Source organism: Hipposideros armiger, unplaced genomic scaffold, assembly GCF_001890085.2.
Source record: "Hipposideros armiger isolate ML-2016 unplaced genomic scaffold, ASM189008v1 scaffold_126, whole genome shotgun sequence".
In the NCBI taxonomy this organism is placed as follows: domain Eukaryota; kingdom Metazoa; phylum Chordata; class Mammalia; order Chiroptera; family Hipposideridae; genus Hipposideros; species Hipposideros armiger.
The window spans coordinates 2,694,795-2,715,932 of NW_017731476.1; the positions used below are offsets into that span (position 1 = coordinate 2,694,795).

The 21,138-nt window shown below is 55.4% G+C and overlaps 1 protein-coding gene across 1 annotated transcript; it reads left to right on the plus strand.

Moving 5' to 3' along the window:
- Nucleotides 1–59: 59 nt before the first annotated feature.
- Nucleotides 60–16,980, plus strand: UBE2I (ubiquitin conjugating enzyme E2 I). Its single transcript, XM_019648784.1, has 7 exons — nt 60–193; nt 5,169–5,244; nt 5,424–5,507; nt 6,588–6,660; nt 11,378–11,487; nt 11,628–11,707; nt 14,758–16,980. The coding sequence occupies exons 2-7, from the start codon at nt 5,179–5,181 to the stop codon at nt 14,819–14,821; spliced, it is 477 nt and encodes a 158-aa protein (XP_019504329.1). The 5' UTR covers nt 60–193; nt 5,169–5,178; the 3' UTR covers nt 14,822–16,980.
- The last annotated feature ends 4,158 nt before the right edge of the window (nt 16,981–21,138 follow it).

A 21,138-nucleotide genomic window follows, 5' to 3' on the forward strand; every position in this document is an offset into this window, starting at 1 on the left:
AGGGTGCAGAGCAGGCATGCGGCGGGCAGCCTCCGCAAGCCCCGCCCGCGCCCCGCCCGCGCCGGGGTCCTCGGAGCGCTCGGGCTGCGCGCGGAGCGGGCTCGGGAGGGAAGTCCCGAGACAAAGGAAGCGCCGCGCCGCCACCGTCGCCTCCGCCTCGTCCGCCTCGTTTGCCGGGCTGCGACCGCCCGAGGTGAGCGCGGGTGGGGGGTGCGCAGGAGGCGGCAGCAGGGTGGGGGCCGGGCTTCTGCTGCGCGGGGCTTCTGCCGCCGTCGGGCCGGGCGGGCGCCCCTCCACCCCGCGAACCTCTGGGCCCTGACCCCCGCCCCTTGCGCGCCCTCGGACCCGCCCCGGGCCCCGAGCCCGGGAACCGTCCGCCTCCGAGCTGTTGACGGCGCGGGCTACCGCCCAACCCTGCTGTCCCGTTCTCGGCGTAGTCCCGGCCTTGCCCCTTCGGGCTCCCGTTGCCTTCCCTTGTGAAAGTGGGGGGGGTGTCCCCTCCGGCGCGGACTCGCGGTGCCGCTGGGGAGCCGAGGCGGGGTTGACAGGAGCTTCCCTCCACCGAGGGAGGTGCGTTTCCGGGGTCACGGGTCTGCACACAAACCTGTGGCGCTTTTCAGCCAGGGAGAGAAGGCCCAGCATAGAGTTGAAAGTCTTGGATTGCAAAATCGCTGGCTTGTTTGGGGGATTTGTGTTTGATATCTAAAAAAAAACAAAAACCAAAACAAGTCTGAGTTTTCTCGCGCCTCTAGAGAGCTCCTCTTGCTGTCGGTGGGACCCTGAACATCAGTGCTTCGCTGGAGAGAGAGTTGTTTATAAGATTGCTTTGTACCAATTGAATGGAGGTTGGAATTGCTAGTAGTCTCGTGAGTAGGAGGAAAGGGAATGATTAGCTGGGCTCAGGATCATGACCTGCAGTCGCTTCTAAATCGCAGTATTAACTGGTTTGGTGTGTGTACTTTGAAAGTATGCTTGGCCCCTCGGTGTGCAAAGTTGCTGTACTGTGTTTGCAAAGTTGGCGTTTTGTTTCCTTTTAAAGAGTGTAACCACGAGTGTTTCTTAGTATTAAAGAGACGTTGCCATTAGGTAAAGGACCTACCTATCCAACAGAAAAGGGAGATGGATCCTAGTTTGTCCTAATTTGTTTATGGCCTTTTGGGTGGTTTCCGGGGTGAATTCTGCCTACTGTTGCGCCTTTGTCTGGTGGGTCTCCGGTTTTGGGACCTTGTTTCAGAAACAGCATGGGGTCCTGGGAGGTTTGTCAAACAAGAACGAGGAAGTACAGCCTGGGCAGAGGGTGTCCTGAGTGCAGGTTGCTTGGGTTAGGCAAGAGAATGCCATTCCCCTGGGGGAGTTTGTGGGTGGGTGGGAAAGACCCATCCAGAGTTTTTCATGCACTATCTGTTTCGCCTTGGGCAAACCTTTGGGGTCTGAGTACCATCCCCCAGTTTACAGATGAAGAAGTTGAGGTTGGGGGAGATGAGCAGCTTGCCACATTCACGCAGCCAGTAAGTAGCTCTGAAGTCTGTGCTGTCAACCAACAGAGCTGATCTGAGAAGAGCAGGTTCAAGCACAGCCCAGTACAGGGCCCTGGAGGGAGGTGGAGGGCAGACCTCCCTCCTTCGCGTGGTGAACTCGGCCTTTGTCCTGCAGGCTGTCTCTCGTAGTTCATAGATATTTTATATTTGCATCTATAACTTTGCTGCGCTGAAGCATCTAGTAACACATAACTGCTCTTTTAGTGCCTCTCTGTTAGTTGGGGAAGACAGTTTCCATTTTAAGTGGGATTCTGAATGAGCCTTCCCAGTGTTGTAATTAAAATGTAATAAATTGGCTGCTTTCTCCTGGACCCTGGGAGGCCGGCAGGAGTGGAAGCACCGGCTTCTGCTTGGGACAGTGCAGGTGAGCACCTGTGGCTTTTTGCCCTGACGGCAGAAACAGTCTTATTGTTGCCTGGCCTGGTCCATCGGCACCCCTGGGACGGGGGTGGGCTGCAGGAGCTCCTGTGGGACTACCCCTCATTAACTTTTCACACCTGGGACAGCCCAGCTAGGCGCTAGGACAGGTCCTCCGTGGGCAGCTTTGTCCGGTGTTCAGAGCAGAGGAGGCGGGGTCCGGCACACGGCTGGCAGGCAGCACTCAGGCTCACCCTACTGAGCCCTGGCCTGGGCTCGGCGTAGCCCCTCCAGAGCACTCTGAGCCTTGTTTTGATGGCAGGTATCCATGGCTCCTCAGTTCCGGGCTGGCCTGGGGCTTCAGAAACCAGCCTAGCTCAGACTTGCTAGGGACCTTTGCCTCGCTTAACCGCTTACTGGGCTGCTTGTCTTCCGTCGCAGAACTGTGTTCATTAATTCAGCAGAAGCATCCTGCTAGTCTGTGCTGTCTGCTTTGCCCTGGTCAGAGGTGAGGGGCTTGCCCTCCGGGGGTTCTTGTCACCAAGGAAGCCAGTGGGCAGGAGTACTTTGGAGGCTAATGTGTGCTATGCCCTCAAGCCTAGGGGTGGAGAGGGCATTTCTGCTGGGGATAGGAAGGGTGTTGGGTCATTCCATTTAGAAGAGTCAGTTGAAGTGAAGGGTTTGAGAAACTTAGAAATGAAGAATTTTCAGACATCAGGGTTACCTGCCCAGCCTCCCAGCCAGTTATCACTGTCATTGCCCACTTCTGAACAGAGAGAGCCTTCAAGACAAGCTGGCTGGGTGCTCGTCTGCCCCGCCCCCTGCAGACTGCCACCCCTCTTCTGAAGCCCACCCTTCCCTGTCCTCTGGCCCACCCTGCCAGGAACTGTTTGTCTCCTGCTAGGTTGCTGCAGGCTGTGCTCTAGTGGTTGCCTGGCCACTATGTAAAAGCAAGTGCCTCCCCATCCCCATTGCTCTGCTTTGCATCTCCTGGCACCTAGCACTCCCCAGCGCATGGCTTCCTCTCATGTCCCCCACCCCCAGGGCAGCATCCCTACAGGTTTGTTGTGTTCCCCTCAATGATTTGCTTACCCCAGTCCCTGGGGTGGGGCCCATGGACAGGGAAGAAATGGGCAGACCAGAACTCTGGGGTCATGTGGTGCTGAAACCCCAAGCAGTTCTGTTGGTTCCAAGCCTGGTGTTATCTATTTTGGACTTCATCTTGAGGTTGGATCAGGTTGAAAGGTGCATTCTGGGGTCAGAGAAGTGGAGCTGGGGACCACACCTCAGTTGGCACACCTGTCACAGTTATGCTTCTTGACAGGGGGGCTTTGATTTTTTTACCCTCACTTTTCTTGAGATGCCATAAGTATATCTCTTTCTTGAAAATGCACCACATCTGGTTGGTCGGGCCGTTTATAGTGACTCAGGCAGTGTCCTGAGACCTAGGCTCCTGGCTGATATTGGAGGCAGCAGTGCTTCTCTGTGATTACAGCCCCAAACCCCTCCTTCCACAGTGCCTACTTCTTGGGGAAACAGTACATTTGACATCTGCTGTTAAATGTTGACCACACCTAACCCCTCCTGCACTGTGTGAGTCTGGGTATGGGAGCAGGGCACCCAGGTGGGGTGGTTGCTCAGGTGAAGGCTACGATTTGGGTTGCGGAAGCAGTTGGGGGTCAGCTGGCGCCTAGGCAGCAGAAGTAGTTTTTAGGGCCAGGAGCTGCAGCTGAAGGGAGAGTAGCCCCCACTCCCACCTGAGGCAGGAAGGAAGACACCTGGGTGAGCTGAGGCTCCACCCTTCGCGGGCTGGTTACTGTGGGTCTCCTTCCATCTCTAGAACAGGCTGGGCGTGGCCCTGGGCCTGGGTGGAGGTTGGCAGTGTTGTCCTCGCCAGAAGTGTGTTCTTCCCACCGGGTTGAGAACCCTGTTGTGGTTGTGGAGGGCACCCCTCGTTGTACTTGGGAACTTGAGGTGCTTCATTCCCTACAGAGGAAGAGACCTGTGCCTCGTGCTGCAGTGTAAGCCTGAAGACTTGGGGCAAGCTGCCAGTCGCCCACTTCCAGGAAACACCCCCTTTGTTTTGTTAAAGCCTTGTTGATGGCAGTTGCTTGATTTGGGATGTCTTCAGTGTTTCCATGGACTTTGAATCCTAACAAACACACTTAGGGGCAGGTTTTCTCTGGCAGGTTTTGTGACCTTGTCACCTCTGTGGCTGCTTTCTTGTGGGCATCTGGGGGTGGGGATCCTGTGCCCCACCATCTGGTCTGGTGTGCCGGGCCCCTGGAGATGCTGCTTTACCTGCGGGCTCCAGGCCACTAATTTGAACAGCTGAAGGCACTAAGCCTTGAGAGTCTGGTGGGCCAGGCCTGCCGGGGTAGCTCCCCACTCCTGCCTGGTGCGCTCAGGAGTTCCTGGGCCCTGCTAGCCTGCTCGCTCCCCTTTTGTTGCCTTTCCCGAAGTAAATGGGAGACAGACCTGATCCATGAGTTGTTCGCGGGGCTGTAGGCTGAGAGTGGAGGGGGCAGAGGAAGGGGCCCGGGGCCCTGGTGACAGGTGAGCGTGTTGGCTTCTGGGGATGGGGGTGCTTCTCTGGACTGGTCCAAAATGCTGTTAAGCTGCCCTCCGCCCTGGGGCCCTTTTCCACTCAGTTGCCTACCAGAATAAGAGTGATCCTCGTGGGCAGGCCTGAATCTGAATTCTGAGCCCTTATTCTAAGCTGGGCGCTGATACCCCCGCATCCCCACACCGGCAGAGGGGAGCACGCCATCGCTCACCCCCATCCCCACTCCGGATCTCAGACTAATGCTCTGTACATCCCCACCTTGCCCCTGCCTTTCCTATAGAGTTTGATGGTGGAATTGGGATCCATGTCACTCCAGCCCGCTGCTGCGTGTGACTGTAGAGTGGGGACAGGTGCCAAGTGTCTTCTGGGAGTGCACAGTGTCCATGTGCAGCACGTAGCAGCACTGTGACCCAGGCCTGTGGCTTTGCCTCTGAACCTGTGTCACCATGAAATGGAGACCGAGGGTGTGGAGCTCTGGGGCTTGGCACTTCGCAGGAAGGTGCCCACACACAGGTGTCCAGGAGGCTGGGGTTACCTGTGGGGGTCTGATGTCCGTCCACAGTCTCGGTAAGAGTGTGGTCTCTGGGCCAGGTGAGAGCCTTTGCTTACCGGATTCTGGGAAGCAAGTCTGTTCACTGGGCAGGTGTGAGGGAAGAGGCGGAAGGAGCCAGGGTTTCTGCTGATCGCATCTCTGTCATCTCTTGCAGGACTTTGAATATGTCGGGGATCGCTCTCAGCAGACTCGCCCAGGAGAGGAAAGCTTGGAGAAAAGACCACCCATTTGTAAGGAAAGCTTTATTTCTGCGTGCAGTACAGTGGATGGTCCCCCTGACAACACTGTTCCTATGGGCGGGGCCGTTTTGAGTTGTGCTGCGGGGCGATGGGAGGCATGGGGCTATTCCTGTGAACGGCTAACGCGAGCCGCCGTGGTCCTGACGTGCTTGTGTGTGGTTGTTTCTCAGGGTTTTGTGGCTGTCCCGACAAAAAACCCCGACGGCACAATGAACCTCATGAACTGGGAGTGCGCCATTCCAGGGAAGAAAGGGGTAAGAAACGCCTGCGCTCGTGTGTGGGGTGGACAGACTGCTGGGGACGCTTCGACCCTCCAAAAGAATTTCGGTTCAAGTGTGCATAACGTGTGACAGTCACATAGACTGGGGGACAAGGTGGGGAGACAAAGTTGGGGTGACATGTGACCCCTCCCCCCCAGGCATTTTTAATTTAGAGAGGAGCTGGGCTGTGGCAGGGGTGGGAGGCCCAGACCCTGCTGCCTCTTTGGGAGCAAAAGGAGCCTTGGAGACGGAGCTGGAGGTCCTTAGTGCAGGAGCCAGGCCTCAGCCACCTATGATGGCTACACAGGGCCCCATGCGTCCTCCACACATGGCCACAGTCCTCCATGCTTCTGCTTCCTCGGCTTCCCCACATGTGCCTGGGCCAGTTGGAACTGGTGCGCTGGAGGCCTTAGGGAGTGAGGGTCTCTTCCCGGTGACTTGATGGGAAGGAGGAGACCCCTGAGGTGTCTGGGTTGTGCTGAGGCCTCATCACCTCCGCTCCCTCCCACCTGAGAATCCCCTGCGCTTAGCCTGTGCTTTCTGACAGTCTCCTTCCCCTGCACTGAGCCAACAGGATTAGGGTTTGACTTTGTCCACAAGACAATGTGGTCTGGGTTTGCCTTTTGTCTGAGGCTCTACTGAGGGCCCAGTGTGCACCCCCGCCTCCCCTGAACCCATCCTCGGCCAATGGGCTGTAGCCATCTCCCTCCCTAGGGAGCTTAGGGAGAGATGTTGGACTGTGGAGCTGGGGGCCTGCCCAGGGACAGGAAGGACCTGAGGGATGGGGTCCTCACTTGAGCTCGCTCAGGTCCTCACTGCATCTCCTCAGGTGTGGATCCTGACACCCATCCCAGGGCTGGAGGGGCAGCCGTCAGGGGCTGCCCATCGGCTCCTTTCCAGAGAGGGCTCTTTCCCCCTTGCCCTTGGGGCTCATGGAGACCCTTCCTGTCATGTTGTGGGAACATTGGGCTGAGGGCGGGTTTCTGGGGGATGCATGGCAGTGGCATGGCCCTCCCCCCGGGCCCCTGCAGCAGAGGCCAGCACACAACTAATCAAAGCTTCACTTCTGAGTAGACCCCGTGGGAAGGAGGCTTGTTTAAACTACGGATGCTCTTCAAAGATGACTATCCATCCTCACCGCCGAAATGTAAGTACAGCGAATGATGTCCTCGAAGGCCTGCTTCGGCTGTGCTGCAGCAGAAACCTGAGTCCTGTTCAGAGAGCCCGGCCTCCGGGGGTGTTGGCTATGTCCCACACTGTTCCTTCCACGTGGGACAGCCCCAGCACTCTATCCCTGCGACCAGCTGTGGATCTGAGTGTGCCTGGCCCAGGGGTGGGAGGTGTGCCTAACAGGCCGAGTCTTGGGTCCTGGCTCGACAACGGGGAGGCTCCTGGGCCCTGGAGGGAAGGATGGTGAGATTCAGGTGAGGCTCCTGGGCCCTTAGTGCCCATCAGGGATGAAGCCACTCTGTACCAGCCCCAGCTGGGGATGGACGTGCAGAAGGACCACCACTCAGAACCTCACCCTAAGCCAGTTTCGTTTGCCTCAACCTGTTGTCTGGTAGAATTTCACATCCAACTTGTAGCTGCGCCTGCAGCCTAGCGCACTAAAGCCTCCAGAGAAGGCAGCAGGAAGAAAAGTATGAGGCTGCCTTTAAAACAGTGCTATGGCTAGACTGTCATGATACAGTTTAGCAAAACTCAGGCCTGGGAGGGGGCACCAGATCCCTCCCTTCTGGCAGCTGGAAATCAACAAGCACCGTCCACGGCAAGTTAATCAAACACGTTAATGTGTGCCCCAGCATATGGGAGGACAAGATTACTTGTAACTGTTAACTCTTGTGTTTAGTGATTCAAAAGATATAAGTATGTTTTCCATTATAATCATGTCTACCAGAAGAATTTTTTTAATTAACAATTTACCAGCTAACCACTGGGGTGGAGACTTATTTCATCTGGGGTGGCTCTTTGCTGTTTGATTTTTTTTTTTTTTTTTGCCACGTGCAGATATTACTTTAAATAAGAAATGAGACAAATTGTAGCTGCTTTCATCACTTCTGTTCAACATTGTGTTGCAATTCCAAGCAAAGGCAACAAGGCAGAAAAAGAAATCCTAGCAGCGAGTAGGAAAAGAAGACAGATGGTAGACCAGCAGTTCTCAACCTGTGGGTCGCGACCCCTTTGGGGGTCGAACGACCCTTTCACAGGGGTCGCCTAAGACCATCGGAAAACAAAAAGATATTTACATTACGATTCATAACAGTAGCAAAATTACAGTTATAGAGTAGCAACGAAAACAATTTTATGGTTGGGGGTCACCACAACATGAGGAACTGTATTAAGGGGTCGCGGCATTAGGAAGGTCGAGAACCGCTGCTGTAGACCATCTTTCTCTAGGTGTTTATTAAGGTTGCTGAATAAAAGGTTACTATACAGAAATCCATTTTCAAACATTTGCAACAAATGAAAACTTTTAAACTATACCCTTTACAATAGCATCAAGTACCTTGGGATAAATCCAACAAAAGATGTTTAAGACCTCTGTACTGAGAACTAAAACATTTCTGAGAGAAATCAAGGACAGCCTAAATAACTGGCTACGTAAGCTGTGTTTACGGATCAGAAGACATGCTGTTATGAAGATGTCATTTCTCTTCAAACTGATTACAGATTCAGTGTAATCCCAATCAGAATCCAAGCAGATTTTTATGGGAATTGTCACGCAGGCTCTAAAATGTAGGAGGTACAAAGTGCTGAAAATCGCCATGGCCCTCAGGATTCTAGTAGGGGATAACGGTGAGGCCCAGTCTAAGCTCATTGTGTTAGAAGTACCCAGACCTGCTACAGAGACACAGTAATTGAGACTCAGAGCAAAGAGTCCAGCGAGGTTTATGAGAGAGGTGACGCTGCAATGCATGGGGAGAGGATGAGCTTCCAGTGCATGTACTGGGGCAACCAAGTGTCCCAGTGGAAGAAGGGAGAACTCAGTCTCCCTCCTGCCATAGACAGAAGCCTTCCAGATGGAGCATGACACCCAGCAGAAAGGTGGGTGGGACCGTACAACTGTTAGAGGAAGATAGGAGGATGTCTTCATGACTTGGAGAGGCAGAGATTTCTTAACCAGGGAAGCATGAGAAGTGCTTTTCCCCCAGAGGGGGAAAATGATCAAGTGGATTACATTGAAATTAAGACCATCTCTTCACCAAAAGACACCAGTGAGAGTGAAGAGGGGAAAGACTGTATGTGTACATCAGTACTTGTCCTGGATATATCAAGAGCATTTACAAATCAATAAGAAAAAGGCAAACAACCATTTGATGGAACAGCCTTTCACAGGAGGTTCTCCACCTGGCCAGTCTGCGTAGGAAGAGATTCCTAACTTTACCCGAGAATTGCAAGTTATAACCACAGAGTGAACGGCAGATAAATGGGTCGGGAGAGGCTGCAGCGCCTGCCGAGCAGCAGGACCTCTAAGTGCCTACTAGAGAGAGTGAATTTTGAACATTTCCCTTGGAAAGCTGTCTGCCGAATCTACTGAAGCTAAACTTATGCCTACCCCAGGACCCAGCTGCTCCATTCAAGTAAACAGTGGAAATTGCATTCATGTACTCACCAAAAGGTATGGACAGGCACGTTTATGACAGCCCCATCTGTAAGAGCTCAGGGCTAAAGACAACACAAGTGTCCATTCACAATAGAATGGATAAATGAGTGCAGCAGCAAGAATGAAGGATCTGGAAGTACAGGTCTGACAAATTCACGAACTTGTTGCAACAATGTTGCTAACCTTTTTTGAAGTCGGTAATTATTCATTATGAATTTGTACCAACTGGACAAACAGTGAACCAAGTTTACTATTTGGAAGTGCTGAAAAGGCTGTGTGAAAAAGTTAGATGAAAACGACCTGAACTTTTTGCCAACAATTCATGGCTCTTGCATCACGACAATGCACCAGCTCACACAGCACTGTCTGTGAGGGAGTTTTTAGCCAGTAAACAAATAACTGTATTGGAACACCCTCCCTACTCACCTGATCTGGCCCCCAATGACTTCTTTCTTTACCCAAAGATAAAGGAAATATTGAAAGGAAGACATTTTGATGACATTCAGGACATCAAGGATAATACAATGACAGCTCTGATGGCCATTCCAGAAAAAGAGTTCCAAAATTGCTTTCAAGGGTGGACTAAGCGCTGGCATCAGTGCATAGCTTCCCAAGGGGAGTACTTCAAAGGTGACCGTAGTGAAATTCAGCATTGAGGTACATAGCACTTTTTCTAGGACGAGTTCGCGCACTTAATTGTCTGACCTTGTATACGCAACATGAATGAATCTCCCAGACATGACATTGAGTGGACGGAGCCAGACACAAAGGGGTTTGTGCTGGAGCCCTTTTATGAAGGTCAGCCACGGGCCGTGTGATGGATGATGTGAGAAGCCAGGAGGGTGACTTCGTATGGAGGAGAGCCAGCCAGACTGGAAAGGGGGTTGAGGAGTTTGGGGGATGGATGACACTGGTGTCCTTTTCTAGAAAAGAAACACGATCAGTAAATGAGATTAAATTAAAATTAGGAATTTGTGTTCACCAAAACATACAATGCAGTAGAAAAATGTGCAAGAGACTTGAACAAGAACTTCTCCAAAGAAGTAGCCAGTATGTTGCGGTGAATGAGGGTGCTCACCCTCGCAAGTCACCAGGGAAATGCAAACTAGCGTTGCAAAAGGCAACCACGGTTCATTTAACAGTGGCTGAAGTCCACCTGGCAAAGCTGTGAAGTGGTGGGAGCTCAGGCCCTGCTGATGGGATGGGAGTGAGTACAACATTTGGGAAACTGGCAGTATCTACTCATGGTCAACACAGACACCTTGTGACCCAGCATTTCAAATGCAGTCGTGCACCAGAATTTACGTTCAGGAACGTGTATCCGTAATGGCGCACATGTGTACCTACAGTGCGCTGGGCAGGTTCACGGGCAGCCAGTCTCTTCAGTGGACATTGTGCTGCAGCAGTGGAGGGAGTAACTGGCACTCCCTGCTAGGACTAACACGACCCATGAGGACAGGTGGGCCTCGTGCGGTCTGCAGTCCCACACGTCATCCCTAAGGGTGGGGGCTCCAGGTCGGGGAACGAGTGGGCAATGTGTGAGGGAATTTTCTGGAAGCCATTGGTGTTGGTGGATGTATTTATTTTTTTGGTAATTCATCAAGCTGTACTAGTCTTGTTGCATTTTTCTGGGTATAATTAATATTTTAAAATAAAGACAAAGGGAGAAAAGTACCCAGGAAAAAAATAAGAAATATGCTAAAATGTCAGCTGTAGATAACGATCCTTGGGTGGGCTCATTGCAATTTTTTTCCTGCTCTTATATTTTCTAATACTCTACATGTATTCACTTTTTTAAAAAGAATTTTTTTTTTTTTTAAAGAAAGAATACAGGGTCCTAAAAGCCTCTGCTTTTGAAGCAGAATGAACTGCTTTGAAAATGGCCACTCATTTGGAAAGGCCTTGGCTGCTTCCCCAGGACCCTTCTCACCGGGTGCACCAGCTCCTTCCAAATCTGGACTGGCTCGGGAGGGGTGTGGGGAGGCCCCCCAGGGCCCGGCTCTGCCTGCCTGTCGTCCTGGAGCAGGGTCCTAGGAGCGGTCGTGGCTCCGCCCGAGTGTCAGGGAGGCACACACTTACTCGTCTCTTACTTCCTCTCACCTTGTGCCACAGTTTTGTTTTTCTAAAGAGTTTTTTTCCAAATTCCTGGTGACCAGCAAGGTGCCCCAGTGCAGGGGAAGAGGGGACGTCGTTAGGACAGGACATATTCTGTAGGACGACTGCCACCAAAAACACGTTGCCTTTCTTCTCTGTGGTCCAGGCAAATTTGAACCACCGTTATTTCACCCTAACGTGTACCCTTCAGGCACCGTGTGCCTGTCCATCCTTGAGGAGGACAAGGACTGGAGGCCAGCCATCACGATTAAGCAGGTACGCGGTGCACAGGGCTCACCTGGACCTTCGGGACTGGGAACTTGGGGTCTTTCTCAGTCACTGAGGCTGATGTCCCAGAAAAGCTGGCCTTTCAAACTGCTGACCTCCCACCTTGCTCTGTTTTATCTCTTACACAGATTTTACTAGGAATACAGGAACTTCTAAATGAACCAAATATTCAAGATCCAGCTCAAGCAGAGGCCTACACAATTTACTGGTTAGTGGCGACCTGGCCCCACTCACTGTGACCTTGCGTTGGCTTGCATGGCCTTCCCTGAAAGTCCCATCAGGCGGCCTGTAGGAAGGGGAAGGTGAGGCCAGCTGCGGGTGGGTGGACAGTCCTGACATTCCCAGCAGCCCAGGAGGGCGGCCTAAGACATAAGCTCACCTGGCATCCAGGGTCGGCACTGCAAAGTGGGGACCATGTGAGGTGGCCCAGGGAGGCATCCAAGGAGGAGCTGCACGTGCAAAGGGCCTGTGGTGACGTGGCAGGGACAGGAGGCCAGGGCAGGTGTGGCCAGAGCAATGGCAGTGGGGAGTGCAGGGGGGCTTGCCAAGACAGCCACTTTGGGCCTGATGGGCTGTGGCCTCCAGGAGCCTAGTCCAGATCAGAAGGAAGGACGTGGACACCACAGGAGGAGGCAAGTCCGGCAGCGCAGCTCTCCCAGGGGCCCAGACCTCCCACCTCTGTCCTCTGTGTCCCCCTATCTGGGTGTGGTGCCTTTGATGGGCATGGTCCCACAGGGGAGCAGTGCCCCTGACTTGCTCTTGGTCACCCAGGTGCTGGGCATCCACTACTTCACGTCCCAGCCCTTCCCTGCGTGGCACTGTTATGGTCCAGCATCTGTCTACTGGGAGGAGGGCTGGGGGTGACGGTGTGAGCGATGGGGTTAAACCTAGTGGGTGAGGCTGGCTGGGTGGACAGGGGAGAGGACCCTGGCCCTGCTGATCAGGCTCCTGGGCTGGTCAGGGTGGAGCCTTATGCCAGGGTTGAGGGCTGTGACCCCCACTGATCCATCTGCCATGTTTGGAAACCTGGAACCCAAAGGGCTGGCCCACAGGGAGAGGCCAGGCAGGGCCTGTTTCTTCCAGAGGGGCGTTTCTGAAATTGGAGCAGGTCAGAGGGTAAGCTACTCTGAGCAGCTGTCATGCAAGGTGGCCTGCGTCCAGCTGAGAGAAGAGCCAGGTTGCAGGAGATGCATTTCTCCCCCAAAAATGGCTTCCTGTCCCTGGGCTCAGCTTAGTTGTTGGCTGGGGGCGCCCCCTGGTGGCCAAGGGCAGCAAGGCGCTTCTGGGCTGGGGCTCAGGCTGAGGTCCAGGTATCCTGCCTTTGTTTGGCCTGGCTGCCCTGGCTTCAGACTTCAGTCCCATCTCCTCCTCAGCCCTCAGGGTGTTGCTGTAAGTGACTCCAGCGGAGCTCGAATTCACTTTTGTCTTACTGGCTGCTGTGCACCAGTGACTCTGGGAGATGCGTCCGCCCACCTTGACCCGTGAGCTAGGTGCCATGTGGTTCTCACTAGACATCCGTTTGCTACAGGCCCCGTCGGCTTGCGCCTCTTTGTAAATAGGGCCACTTGGGTCCTGAGCCATCGCAGACCACGTGGCCCATAAAGTCAGAATGTCTCCTCGCTGGCCTTTAGAGAGAGCCTGCCAGCCCTGGTGTGCGTCGCAGTGGGTGCAGGGCGTTGGGTGAGTCATCCATGTGTCCCAGTGGTGTGCCTGGGGCCCATTGGCCATGGTGCTCACTATGTAGTTGAGTATATTGTGTTGTTTGCAGCAGGGGTGCGCAGGGTCACTGCTGTGCGCCGAGGGTGCTCCCCGTGGTGTGGACCCCAGGCTGCCCAGGCTGATAGTGTCTTCTGTGTACCTCAGGGTCCTCACCTGCTGATGCCGTCACACACGAGACATTATCCCGTAAGCATCCAGTTTAAAAGCACCTTTTGTGAAATGTGCCTGAACGTTTAGATCTTTTTCTTGTGTTTCCGGAAGGTCACAGGCATGTCCTACACTGGCAGGTGCCCCAGCGCTCCAGGGCAGCCTCCCTGTGCCTGGCCTCACTTGATAAGTGGCAGGGCTAGCCTGGGCTGCCTCTGCTGTTGCTTCTGGCTCCTTGCAGAGCCCTCCGAGCCAGCTGCCTCTTGCCGTGAGGGACTGGGCCCTTGGCCAGGTGAGAGCACAGACTGCCCCCAGCACAGCCTGGCCGCAGAAGCTTGTTCTGTGGCCCTCATGCCCAACTCTTAGCTTGCTGGGTGTGGTACTGACCCTGACCTAGGACCGGTGTGTGCCTGGGCACGGTGCCCACTTGGCAGGCTCTGGGCAGGTTTCCACCTCTGCTGGTTCTGGCTCTGCAGCCTTTCCCCAGGGAGGCCCAGAGGGGCCTGTCATCTGCACTGGGCAAAGCTGAGGGAAATGCTTGCACTGGCGCCTCTGTCCCTCAGCCATAGGGCCTACGCCATGGGCGGGACCAGTGCTCTGAGAGGCCATGCTTGCTGAGCTCATGGTTTGGGCTTGGAAGGAGCCCTGGCTTTCTTACCGGGCTGTGAGTGCCCTCAAGGGCACACACTGCCTGCGCTTCCAGTGGGGTCCCTGAGTGGCCCCGAGGGATTTGACAAGACCACTGACCTGGTGTGTCAAGGAGTCCTGTCCATAAACGTCATCCTGTTCCCACGGGCCTCAAGATCATATTGATCCCCTGGTAGCAACTGGTCTCTCCCCACTGATGGCATTTTTGCTGCTGTCCCACCCTGCCTGTCACCCTGGCCTAGGCAGTGCCCACCAGCTCCTTTTCTTTGGCAGCGGTCCTCACCCTGGCGACCCAGCCGAGGCCCTCCCCCATCCACCATAGAGCGAGCTGCGCCCACCTCCACACCTTCACACTTGGGACTCAGAGCCCATGGGGAAGCTCACCAAAAGTCAGTGTCTGTTTTTGAAGGCTAACTGAGCAATCTATATTTGCTCTTAAATGGTTAATGCTGTTTAGGGTTTAGAAGAAAAAACTCACTGGTTGACGTTGGGAAAATCCTTCCAAGGTTGGAGCCCTCACAGCCGGCACTTGTGGCCCAGGCCCATCTCTCAGGCCACCCTCCGGCCTCCCGCTGTTCGCCCTGTGACCTTGCTCTCCTTCCTTGCACTGGGGCCTCCACTCTGCACTGGCCCAGGAGCCACCCCGGCTCACTCGGGGCTTCCTGGGCGCAGCGGCTGCCGCGCCCTCAGCCCACAGGCAAGCCAGCTGCACCTTCTAACGTGTCTCTCTCTTGACCTCCTCAGCCAAAACAGAGTGGAATACGAGAAAAGGGTTCGAGCACAAGCCAAGAAGTTTGCACCCTCATAAGCAGCGACCTGCGGCAGCATCAAAAGGAAGGGATTGGTTTGGCAAGAACTTGTTTACAGCCTTTGCAGATCTAGCATTGCTCTGTACAATTACTAGTCACTAGGGGAGGCGGGCGGGCGCCATTTTCCATTTCCGCCACTGGTACACAGTTCTCGACTCGCTGAATTGCCCAGTTTTTCATACAGGGTCTCTTCCTTCAGTCTTTTGTATTTTTGATTGTTAATGTAAAACTTGCTTTTATTTTAATATTGATGTCAGTATTTCAACTGCTGTAAAATTATAAACTTTTATACTTCGATGAGTCCCTGAGGAGCTAGTTCCCTTTGCTCGCGGGTGCAGGCATGCTTCCCACCGTCAGAGCTTACACGTAGCGTCGAGCTGGCTATACGAAAAAGATCAGCCTGTCCCCCGCCCTCACACCTCTGTCCTCTCTGCAGACCCCGGGTTGTGTTGCTATGAGCCTCAGATCCAAAGTCAGCCAGCCTCTCGTTTCCGCATCACTTCCTTTGTGTTTATATGGCGTTTTGTCTGTGTTGCTGTTTAGAGTAAATAAACTGTTTATATAAAGGTTTTTGTTGCATTATCGTCATTAAAAGTGTGAGGAGGCGGCCTTGGGGTGCCCAGGCCCTCTGCACTCAGCCGCAGGTCTCACAGAGCACCGGCCTCAGCGCCAACACATCTTGCTGCCTGTGCCTGGGCCCTGCGTGGCGTTTGTCCTGGTCCTTTGTAAATAGTGCTGTGTACAGAGATGGCGTGTGTCCAGGGCTTCTGTCCCCCGCACGTGGGTCTTCAGGCCATAGAGCGCTAGCGTTCAGATCTGATCAGGTTGGGACTGGCATCAAGACCTTTCTAAAGCACGCGCCACCCGAGCCATCAGGAGGACGAGGTGCCTGAACCCAGGCAAGGGCCGAGTCTGAGTGAGGACTGCATCCAAGCCATGGGCCCTCCTCAGTGGCTGGCCGAGGGTGGCTGCGCCGTGGCGATGCTGCCTTGCCTCTGGACAGGGCACGTGGCCTCGCATCCGGTAGTGCACTGCCTGCCCAGGCCTCGGCTGCCCTTAGGCCTCGGCTGCCCTTAGGCCTCTGCCTGTAGCGCCCACAGCCCTCCCATGCTCACTGCATCGGCCCCACCCCTATGCGCAGGTGGTCCCAGGCACCAGGACACCCCAAGAGCAGCTTTGAGGGCCGCTGTCGCATGCTCTTCCTGTTTCCTGAAGCATTCTGAACCTGGTCGCCCAAGGAGGCCGCTCTCCCCAGAAGGCACCCTGGAGCCTGACTGAGCCCGCAGCAGAGCTTCCCGGAGTTGGCTGCCTGTTCTGTCCTGTCTGGAAGCAGGCCTGGACCCCAGCTCAGCGGGGAGGTGCCATAGATGGAGACAGGAAGTGGCAGCAGGGGACCTGGCCTCTGGGCCCAGCAAGCACAGTGTTGACCATACCGGAGGCCTGGAGCTGGCCCCGTACCAGCTGGCCTTGCCCCTCCCTCCCCGAGGACCCTCGCTGTCAGAACCAGTTTGCCTGTGGCTCCGGCACACGGACTGAAGCGGGGATGGTCCCCGAAGGGGTGGGGAGCGAAGGGAGGGCTGGTCATCCGGGCCCTCGGCCAGGAAGGGGTGCGTCCGTTCACCCCACAAAATGTTGCCCCCTCAGCCGACAGCACCTGCGTGGCCCGAGGGCCCAGTGCCTTGTTCACTTGCTTAGCTGGACGTCTGTCAGGGTGCTGAGCTCTGAGCTCTTGGTTGGATGTTCGCGATTATTCCTAATGCAGGGGGCCTTACTGGGGGGGTTCAGCAGGTCATGTGTGTATAGCCCCTTCCAGAATGTCTTATTTTGTAATGACTGAACTACACTTAGTAATAGTGACACATGTATATGGTTAATATATATGGAAATGCAATATATTTTCTAGTTAAGAGCATTCTAAAGTAATCGATGTTTCTAGCAAATTGTCGTGACTTGGGCTAATGAAATGTCCTTTTGTGCCACAGTCCTTGGCTTAACAAAGATGTGAATCTTGTAACACGAGAACTATGAAATGTGATCATTCTGTTTCTACTGTAAGGGAAGAGAGTGTGTTCCCAGCATGAGGCGCCTAATTAGGAATTGTGGGCAATAGATTAACCACTGTATCTAAGAATCCTCTAATTAAAACATTTCCACAATCTGTTGCCTGCAGGGTGTGTCCTTTTCCTGTCCATCCCCACCCCCCCACCTCATCCCCCCGCTGCTGTGCCTTGGGAATCCCCATTGCCTCCTGCATTAGACCCTCAGTGGCCCGCAGTGGGTGACGTCCCCTGGAGCTGCAGTCAAATCGCCCCTTTTGTTCCCTCAGACCTGGGCATGGGCAGCCGAGGCCAGCACACACACTGCGCTGGCCCTGCCCTGCGCCCCCATGGCCTGCTGGAGCAGGTTTTCCCCACTGAGGACCTGGGACTGTTCTTGTCACCTGGATGGGCCTCCTCAGGGAGTGGGACACCATCCTCAGCACCAAGGTGCACACAAGCCCTTGGCTCAGACCCTGATGGGGCTCCTGGGACAATGTGTCCAGGGCTGGTGGGAGCTCAGCCTGGCCATTATGTAGGTGCAGCACAAGAATCCAGACTTAGGGCTCCCAGGGGAGCCCAGCCACAGGTGAGATGGGCTGGGAGCCCTCAGCTTCCATCTCCCCAGGAACGACTACTCAGAGGTCTGAGTCATACCCTGGACGGGCCAGCTCTGTGTCCACCCACACAGGCCACCCTGCTCCCTCACCAGCAGGGCCAGGGCCCTCCCACCACATCAGGCTTTGCCATGGGCAGCCTCCAGTTTGAGGTTACCATGACGACGAGTTGCCAGGTTGGAGGCCCGGCACTGACTTGGGCTGGCTCCAACCAGTCTGAGCCAGCTCCAGCAGGGAGGCCAGAGGGAGGAGCACCCTGCTGCTGAGTCTGGGGGTGTCCTGCTGCAGGGGCCCAGGAGACTCACAGAGGCTTCCAGACACTGTGACTCCATCTGCCGAAGCTGTGAGCCCCACAGGGCTGGAGCGCCAGGGTCCCATCCACCCTGCTGTCCCCAGACGCCACAGCTGGCTTCATCAGGTTCACCCAGAGACTCCAGGATCTGGCAGGAGACCATTTGAGCTGAGCTCCTACAAGCAATGGAAGCAGTAAAGTCACAGGGCACAGGCCTGGGTTCCTCCCTCCTGAGCTCTACCCTTTCAGATGGCCCACCCACCACGTCCTCCCAATGCCCTCCTGAAGATGGGCTCACTGGGTGCTCACGCTGCCCTCCCATTCCTCCAAAGAAAAATGAACCTAGAATGGGGGACAAGGGTGCGTCAGCCCCCAATTGTGCAGAGAAAGAAGCTGGGCCCTCCTGCAGTTCTGTCTCTTGATGTCCTTGCCCCCAAAATTGGTGAGTGCGGGAGGCGACCTTGCGAGAGGCGGCCCCTGGCACGCCCGCCCCTGGGCCAGAAGCTGACTGGAACGCCAGTGGACAGTGGATGATGCTTCCATGCCCCAGGCCCCACACAAGCCTCAGCCTGAGGCCCAAGAGCACCTGGGCCTGGCACAGGCTCCACCTGTGCAGGTTCTGGCAACGCCCCCCCACTGAGCTTTTAGTAACTATCAAGAACCAGCATCTCAGGCAGGGAGCTATCTGGGCCAGACACTCTCCCACCTAGAGCCGCCTCTGCTGGCAGAACCACCCAGGATGGGACAGATTCCTGCAGTCCTCAGGATCCTCCAGCCTAGAGCGGGCAGTGACCCTGGCCCAAGTCTCTGGGCCCTGCCTCCATGAGTTCCGCGTGGTCTGCCCCCGTTTCCTGCCTCTGTCCTGGAAGGGTGCTGGGGAAGTTGGAGGGCAGTGGGAGGAGCCTGAGTGCCAGGAGGCTGTGCCTGCAATTCCAAGGGCTGCCACCAGAGGGGGTGAGCTGGTGAGTTATTAAAACCTGTGTGGGGCCCCACTCCCATATCGCTGCCCTTTTCCTGCCTTGCAGCAAACATCAGAATGTTTAGCCAGAGCCGAGTGTTTTTCTCCTGGCCAGAAGAAGGAAAAGCCACTCCCCCCACCTGCCAGCCCCTTTCCCGCCAGAAGGCTAGAGAGTGTGGACCCCAGAGGATGTGAAGCCCACCACCCCACTGGCCCCACAGAGTCCACACCCCCTCTAGGCAGAATGTCTTGTGCCCTAACTCGCTGCGCTGCCACTCACCGTCTCTGGAGCAGGGCAGCTGCCTCTGCTACTCAGAACCACTATCAGGGGCCTGGGGCAGAGGGGCCAGCGTGACACTTCAGAGCAGGTCCTGGGGCACCCTCCCTGCCCACTCCCAGATGTGGGATCATCAACAGGACCGGCTCCTACCCCCAACCAGGGAGTGGCAGAAACAGTCCCCAGGTCACTGGAGGTCTGGCGGGATGGGGCGGCAGTTCCTGTCCCCTTGGACTTGAGGATTGTACAGCAGACAGTAACCAGCACGTGCTCCATGCTGAGACCCACCCCCTGAGGTCCCCCAGCAGCTCCCAGAATAGGTGCTGCTATTTTACAAATGAGGGAAACTGAGGCCCAGGGCAGCAGAGGGGAACGACAGGGAAAGGGTCTGACTGACTCAGGTGGCCCTGACTTCAGTCTCAGAAAAGGTTGGGAGAATGAAGGGATTAGGCATAAATGGGGATCACTCCCACCCCTGGAAGTGTGTGTGGACGTAGGTCCTGGGGATCGTCTATTCCTGGGGAAACTGAGGCTTGGGACCCAGTCTGTTGCTGTGTGGCACTAGACAAGCCCTTTCTCCTCTTAGGGCCTCAGGTCCCTATCTGTAAGGAGAATGGTGAGGTCTCCAGGGACCCTCCACCAACAAGGTGGTTAATTAGTCTCAGGGCTGGTGCCTCTGATGCCACTGGCCCCACCTCGGGCTCCTGCAGAGCATGGGATGGGGAGGTTCAAGCAGGGGCCCCCTCCCTTGGCAGCAGCCCCTCCTAACTTCCTGTTTACAGCAGCTGCAGAGTCTCATCTCTTCACCCCAAGCCATTATTATCACCATGGCAACCAGACCCGGTTTTTGTTCCAACAGGTTGGCAGAACCTGACGCAGGACTGCGGGGGGGGGGGCACCAGCTCCAAAATCCTGGCTCAGGACCTGCCAGCACCCCAGGGAAGGACTAGCTGCCCCCCGCCTGATTCACATCCCCTACAGAAGGAAGCCAAGTGACAGCTGGTGGCATAGGGTTCAGGCCCCCTCCCCTGCTTCCCTGATTCATCTCTGTCCCAAGCAGTTGATGCATTTCCTGAGCACCCCCTGCCCCCATTTGCCTGGCTGTGCTGGGTCAGGATGGAAGTAGGGCCCGGGGGCAGAGCTTCTAGGAGAGCCCAACCTGCATTGCTGTCCCCACACCTTGCAATGCACACACACACACACACACACACACACACACGCACACACTCATGGTAGTTCTTTGTCTTATCCTGCACAGATGGGCACAGGGTGGCTTGGATGTGAGTATGGATCTGAAAGTGGACACAGGTGGTGGCCTCTTCAGAGCAGTGCCCACCCCATCCCTATGTGAGGGGGGCAGCAACCTTTAGGGGGAGGCTCAAAGAAAGGCACAGTTGTTCCCAGATGGGCTGCCTTCCTTGGTGGAGCTCTGCTCCTCCAGGCTTTGGCCCTCCCCTCAGCTCAGCTGACCCCTGGCCTCCAGAGTACTGTCCTTGCCTTTGGGCCTGAGCTGGAGTGGGTTCCAGGCCTTTCTGTCCCCATGCTTCCTGGAGTTGCACCACGAGAGACAATGTCCTTTGGGGTGAAAACTCCAAATCTCAGTCTCATACCCAAGCACAAGGTGCTCTGAGGGTCCAGCTGGATCTGCCACAGGCAGGGCTGGGGATCCAGGGACACTGGGCTCCTCAGACAGGTCCAGAACCTCTGCACAGACCCCACGGTTCTCCAAGTGTGTGGTTGCAGGACCCCCACCAGCAGCTTGTTAGAAATGCAGATGGCAGGCCCTAGTCCCTAGGCTTTTGTAATCGGTAGGTTTGGGGTGAGCCTGCAATCTATGTTAACAAGCTCTACAGGTGATCCCCACCAAGTTTCAAAACGCTCTGGTGGACATGCAGGGGAGAGAAGCGCAGAGAGGGACACTGAAAGTGGGCCGGGGAATGCATGGGCAGGGTCCAGCCCAGGCTGGGGGTTTCTACAGGCTGCATGACCAGGCATGTGGCCCAACCTGGGGTGTCTGGGGCCTCATCTGGGCCATGGGGAGGATCACCCCAACAGGTTCTCAGGGTTGTGATGGGCATCCTGGGTTGATGACTGCAGCACTCGATCGCCCAGGGTGCCGTCTGTCCCCCTGAGAAG

Bases quoted from the DNA above. Each gene is read 5' to 3' on its own strand.
- UBE2I (XM_019648784.1), top strand. From the start codon at position 5,179: ATGTCGGGGATCGCTCTCAGCAGACTCGCCCAGGAGAGGAAAGCTTGG. The intron at 11,488-11,627 runs GTACGCGGTGCA...TCTCTTACACAG, and splicing joins CAGCCATCACGATTAAGCAG to ATTTTACTAGGAATACAGGA. The intron at 11,708-14,757 runs GTTAGTGGCGAC...TGACCTCCTCAG, and splicing joins GAGGCCTACACAATTTACTG to CCAAAACAGAGTGGAATACG.